This window comes from Hylaeus volcanicus, chromosome 3 (genome assembly GCF_026283585.1).
Source record: "Hylaeus volcanicus isolate JK05 chromosome 3, UHH_iyHylVolc1.0_haploid, whole genome shotgun sequence".
NCBI lineage: Eukaryota > Metazoa > Arthropoda > Insecta > Hymenoptera > Colletidae > Hylaeus > Hylaeus volcanicus.
Window position 1 is genome coordinate 23,973,394 of NC_071978.1, and position 6,119 is coordinate 23,979,512.

At 35.9% G+C, this 6,119-nt stretch overlaps 3 protein-coding genes across 3 annotated transcripts; all 3 read left to right on the forward strand.

Moving 5' to 3' along the window:
* Positions 1-274: 274 nt before the first annotated feature.
* Positions 275-2,565, forward strand: LOC128873110 (rRNA 2'-O-methyltransferase fibrillarin). Its single transcript, XM_054116415.1, has 5 exons — positions 275-302; positions 852-1,210; positions 1,278-1,451; positions 1,703-1,948; positions 2,028-2,565. The coding sequence occupies exons 1-5, from the start codon at positions 290-292 to the stop codon at positions 2,196-2,198; spliced, it is 963 nt and encodes a 320-aa protein (XP_053972390.1). The 5' UTR covers positions 275-289; the 3' UTR covers positions 2,199-2,565.
* Positions 2,566-2,691: 126 nt separating this feature from the next.
* Positions 2,692-3,420, forward strand: LOC128873112 (uncharacterized). The gene is made up of 2 exons (XM_054116418.1): positions 2,692-3,202; positions 3,306-3,420. Exons 1-2 carry the CDS (start codon positions 2,988-2,990, stop codon positions 3,418-3,420), a joined length of 330 nt encoding a protein of 109 aa, XP_053972393.1. The 5' UTR covers positions 2,692-2,987.
* LOC128873111 (uncharacterized) lies at positions 3,149-4,723 on the forward strand. The gene is made up of 2 exons (XM_054116417.1): positions 3,149-3,864; positions 3,953-4,723. The coding sequence occupies exons 1-2, from the start codon at positions 3,700-3,702 to the stop codon at positions 4,226-4,228; spliced, it is 441 nt and encodes a 146-aa protein (XP_053972392.1). The 5' UTR covers positions 3,149-3,699; the 3' UTR covers positions 4,229-4,723.
* The last annotated feature ends 1,396 nt before the right edge of the window (positions 4,724-6,119 follow it).

Sequence of the window (6,119 nt, forward strand, 5' to 3'; positions counted from 1 at the left end):
TAAGAAATAAATATAATACATATCGTGTAGTGACCTATTGCGTATTTATTTAGAATACATATAGTAGAAAATACATTCATCAAATTGTTTTGAAAATGTTTTGGACATTTTCATGAAAATCGATTGAATGTATCGATACAAACTGAATCGATACACCAGCCAAAACCGGAAGGTGGTATTTGAAAACGACCACGATTTCCGTGAGAGTTTGGCGTCCGAGATACACGTGTATGGAGAGTAAAAAGTTGAAATAAATTAAGTACAAACATTTAAACTCTTAAAATTTCAGATGGGAAAGCCAGGTACTTAATAATCATTTTGTTACTAAATGTTTTATTTAGTCTTTCACAAAAGGAAAATATTCAATGTTAGTACACGAGTTTCGGTAACCTAAGGTATAAATAAGTATTTGTTTTGCATTCAAACGATGTATATATGTCATTCTTATTGAATATATAGATTCATTAAAATTTAATGAATTGTTTTTTATATAAACACATGGGTCATTCAGTCAGACAAACAACAGTTTATGCCTTTATATTAAGTTAACTTTAACCTAACTTTAAAGATGTGTATTGCTTACTATATAGAAAAATTACATACAGTATGTCCTCGATTGCGCGACTAATTTGTTTTAGAGAATTGTATAAGTAAGATGTATTCTGAGGACTGAGATAGATCAGTTCTAGGTTGAGAAGAATGTAGTACCATGCTTAAAGAGAACACAATTGCATATCTACGAATCTGCGTATTTCGAGGATTGACTGTATTAAAAATAGAAAAAATATAAAATTACTTTAATACATATTTTTGTATTTACTATATGTTTTACAGAATATATTTAATTGTAGGATTTTCACCGGGCGGAGGTGGAGGTGGCTTTAGAGGAGGTAGGGGTGGAGGAGGAGGACGAGGGGGTGGGGGTGGTGGTGGTGGATTTAGAGGAGGTAGGGGAGGAGGAGGAGGTCGAGGAGGAGGTGGTGGACGTGGTGGAGGAAGAGGTGGAAGTACTCCTCGTGGACGTGGTGGCAGAGGAGGAGGAGGTGGAAGGGGCCGTGGAGGTGGTGGCTTCAAAGGTGGCAAAACTGTTGTTATAGAACCACATCGCCACGAAGGAGTTTTTATAGCTAGGGGAAAAGAAGATGCGTTAGTAACATTAAATTTAGTGCCAGGTTCAGAAGTATATGGCGAGAAAAGGATCAGTGTTGAGGTATGTAGATGACTTTTTACTGTTTAACATATTTTATTACACAGATTGAATATATGTAACATTACAGGGAGAGAATGGTGACAAAATTGAGTACAGAGTTTGGAATCCATTCAGATCAAAATTAGCTGCAGCCATACTTGGTGGTATAGATCAAATTCACATGCCACCTGGTTGTAAAGTTTTATATTTGGGTGCAGCGTCTGGAACAACGGTATCACATGTAGCAGATGTTGTTGGCCCAGTAAGTTTGTACAAAATCTTCCCTAATGTATACAAATTTTGTAATGCATACATTAGAGCCAATTTAGTCCATTATTGCTGATTTGGTGTCGAAGTTATGCTATAAAAATTACATACTCGTTTATTCATTGAGTAAGATGTATTGTATTTTACTGTAATGAGACGTGTGTACAAATATTTATACTTCCATCCTGCTTGATTTATATTTCGAAATGCACATGTATAAAATTTTCCAATATTTTATTCTCCTAGGAAGGACTAGTCTATGCGGTGGAATTTTCTCACAGATCAGGTAGAGATCTCATAAATGTTGCCAAGAAACGGACAAATATCATTCCTATAATCGAAGATGCAAGACATCCTCATAAATACAGAATGCTAATTGGAATGGTAGATACTATATTTGCCGACGTAGCACAGCCCGATCAGGCCAGAATAGTAGCTTTGAATGCTCAATATTTCCTGAAGAATGGAGGACACTTCGTTATTTCTATTAAGGCAAGTAGATTAATAAAGATTTTTGAGTACAATTTAAGTTTTATAGAAGTTTATACTAAAGTTATAATTTCCTTTGTAGGCAAGCTGTATAGATTCCACGGCTCAGCCTGAAGCAGTATTTGCAGCGGAAGTAAAAAAACTTATTGCCGACAAATTGAAACCTCAGGAACAGATTACATTGGAACCATACGAAAGAGATCACGCCGTCGTAGTTGGTATCTTTAGGCCACCCCCTAAGAAAGTTACCTAAAATTATGTATTTGTATATATGTATCATCTAATTATTAAGATCGGTGAAAATCGATATTGACCATCATCCCTTAGTATGTATGCAATATCTTTTGATTAATTGACTGCAGTTAAAATTTCCCAAAATTTCATGAAACTTGTGAATGCGAAGACGGAAACAGTATGTAATATAATGTAAAGTATATAATTATTGTGCAGACAGTTCGAATGTTTTTCCACAAATGCAATTTACGTCATTATTGTACCTGTATAGTCGGTACGTCGAAAGAAACGTATATGCATGATTGTTTAATACAAAGTTTATATTTTAAATATCTTGAATGATCATTTCGCTAATACTTTCATACAGATAAAAGAATTTAATAACATGCACAGCGTATTTAATTAAAACACGGTCCCATATTTCAGTGTTAAATATTTCGCAATTTCGCAAAGTTCTATTTTTCAGGTAAGTACTTTCTTTGTAAATGTAAAAACAAATGAGAGTAACGTAACATCCATATATTATAATTTTCATAGAACATCGTTAAAATGATATTTCAAAATTCACGTGTGAATTATTTATTGTAACTACTTTTCATTATGATTATATTATACATGCATTAAATAAAAATGCCTCGCTCCTTGTTGAACGTATCTAAAAGCGGTACGTGTAAACTTTGAACAATTCGACGAAATAGTTAACCACAATTGACAATTACTTGCAGCGATCGACGAAAGTCGTAAATCGTCGAATAAAACGCTCAAATGTAAAAAATCAAGCACAACAGGGCCTAAATCAAAAACAAACATGAAAAATCAAAGTCGTTTAGAAGGAGGAGCAGACGTACCAGACGAAGTAGAAGATGCACCAAGTCCATCGACAGAAGTTGCAAAAGTTGAAGTTGAAACAGTTCCTAACGTGGTGGAGGAAACCGAGACCACTTCGAAAACTGAAAACGAAAAACCCGCAGCTTCTGGTGGACCATGTTGTTTCTGTATCGCGAGAATGCCAGGATCGACCGGGTACAAATTGATGTTATTTGATACAAATGTTTTAAAGAGCTACCATCCAGTTTTGTCTGTTTAAACTTAATTCGTACAAAGTACATTGGCTTTGTAAACGTAGGGACAAGAAAGTGGACGAAATGATCGACTACGTGCACAAAAATTTACAAGAAGCTGGTAAAGCATTGGCCACCTTAAGCGACAACTTTGAACACGATTCAAAGGTTGAACCCTGAACGCAAGTAGAACCATCATGAAATTGGGACGACTCGGGGGAGAGTATAGCGAGGGTACAGTAATAATTGAAGTCGCCCTATAAAAATGATTCGTATTCTTTCGATGAACAAAATAACGAACAAATAAAGTTACCATTTAAAACTCCCAATTTCGTAGAACGTACAACAAACTGTTTCCTTTGTTCAAAAGGAAATCCCTTTCCGTATGAAAATACAAACATACGTGGAAATTCTAATTCTGATTTTCTTTTACTTTCGATATGATCCTCGCAAAAGCTGATGTTCGTCGATATACTTGGTCGTATACAACAATGGACCGATCTGGTGCAAAATAAATTGGACAACTGCAAATTGGACCTCGAAGCTTTGCGCAAGGAATTGATGGCGCGTGCTTGCGAAATTGAGGATCTGAGAAACCAGCTGGCAAAATGCGAAGAACGTGAGGCGAGTTTTTCTCTTTGTAATTCTCTTTTAAATCTACTAAAATCTTTCTTTAAATACAAATGAACAATGTAAAATACTGTTGCTGCAGAAAGCAGCAGCAGCCACTCAAACCCACGTTGAAAAGCGGGAGGTCGAAAGTCAGAAGGTCGTTGCTGTAGAAAAAGAAGATGACTCAAAGAAAGAGGATGAATCAAAGAAATACGATGATGCTATAGTTAGCGCTGTTCCAGAGACAAGGACGATTGAATATGGTCAATCTCCAGAAGTTGAAACAAAGGTTGTGGAGATAGTCTGCACAGACGCAGCTATTCAGTCAATGATGAAGGACAATGATAGAATGAGACGAGAAATTGAGGTACTATGAAAGACTATGCCTCTATTGTTAAGTTTAAATGGACTAATGAGTTGTCATCATCAAGGTCTTTCAAAGATCCCAAGAGGCCTTTAAGGTTAAGTTGAAGAAAGACAAAATATTAGGTTGTCCCAAAAGTTTCTTTCGCTTTATTAATAAGTAATACATGCACAATATTTTATGTTTTATGTTACACTACTGAATTGTGCACGATTCAGATTGCACCATTACTGTTACAACATGAATATCTATGAAATTAGATTGTCTATTTATATAAACACGGCCACATAAAATAATTGAGTGCAACTCGCGAAAGAAACTTTCGGGACAACCTAATACTTGTGGTCAAACAGTGTTGTATTTTATTTTAATTGTTTTTACTTGTCAAACTGTTCCAAAGTACTTAATAAATAGTTAATAACGTTACATCTAAGACAGAATCTAATAGACAAGCTCTATCGATGAATCCAACTAACAGAGAGCAAAGAAACATAACTAACTTTTTTGTATAAATTTGAGGCTCTTGTTTCTTCGTAAATAAGAAATTTGAATCAAATGGTCCGGTTAGTTCGTCTTATGATAGAGTTTGGTCGTCGTATTGAGACATGGTTTGTTTAATCGAGCAGCTGGAAGCTGAAATAGCACGGCTTCGTAGAGAGAATCAACGCATCATAAAAGAACGTGCAGAGTACGAAAATGCGATACAACGAGCACTGTTGCGAGGCGTTTCTTGTTTGAACGTCGAAGCATTGAGAGTTCTACGATGTCCCCCAATCCCATGTTGTACTCCTTGTGCACCCTGTCCGACTACTAATGCGTATGTATCCTTATTTAGTCCTACATGCATCAATAAAGATAGAGAAAATAGAGAAAGGTCCTAATTCACCCTCCTCTGACATAATCTTACAGGATGATCGAAAACAGGGAATGTGCAAAATGTTAAGCATAGTCCCTTGACTATTGTGAAGATATAAATAATTCACTTATATAGAATGTAATTTTGGCTATGTACTCAGGTTGTGCTAGGTTGATTATTGCCCTAGTGGCGCCATCGGTGCCCAAACGCCCAAGTTTGTAGAAAAAATAGTTCTCACCATTGTTTGGAGATGGCGCCATTGATATCTTTTAATTAATTTTTATTTATTTTTCATAAATGCATTATTAATACGATTCCTTGCTTTGTGGCACTACAATGTAGTGTCAATATGTCAAATTTATCATGCTTATGAATATTTATTTACTATAGCGATAAATATCGACCTCTCTAGTTATTAATGGCGTCATCTAGCGTGAAAACTAAGAACTATTTCTCGACAAACTTGAGCGTTTTCCTGACAGAGGGCGCTGACAAACTTCGTAAATTAGTTCAGCCTGTTCGCCGCTAGATGGCTATACTGTATTTAGCGAGGAAAACGGCCGTAAATTCAAATATGGATCGAAGTTTGAATCTTGTTATCTAACCAACGTAAATAACTCTTTTTAACAAGTTTCTATCGAAACAATGGTAATAGTTGAACCTCTGGAAGCGTTCAATATATTACGAAAGCGTTATTATTGCACGAAATAGATCTTTCTGATTAAATTTAGATAAAAGAAATTCGATGATCTATAATGCTTGAATGCCGCTTAAACATTTGTCGTTCATGTCCTTCGGGGTTTGTCTTGACTCAGCTGTAGTTTCACTCTTAGAATGTATTACTATATATTATGAATTGTAATAGTAGTCATTGATTACAGTGATTTGTTACATTTTCTTCATTCCTAATTTCAGAGAACCAATTGCCACGTGCAAGAGGGAGGTGGTTTCATTAGGAATGGGCAAAGGCTGCGTCACTCACCGTTCTGGTAACGGAAAAGGATGCGTTCGCGAGCAGCAAGCTTCCTGCAAGGTGAAGCGACCCTG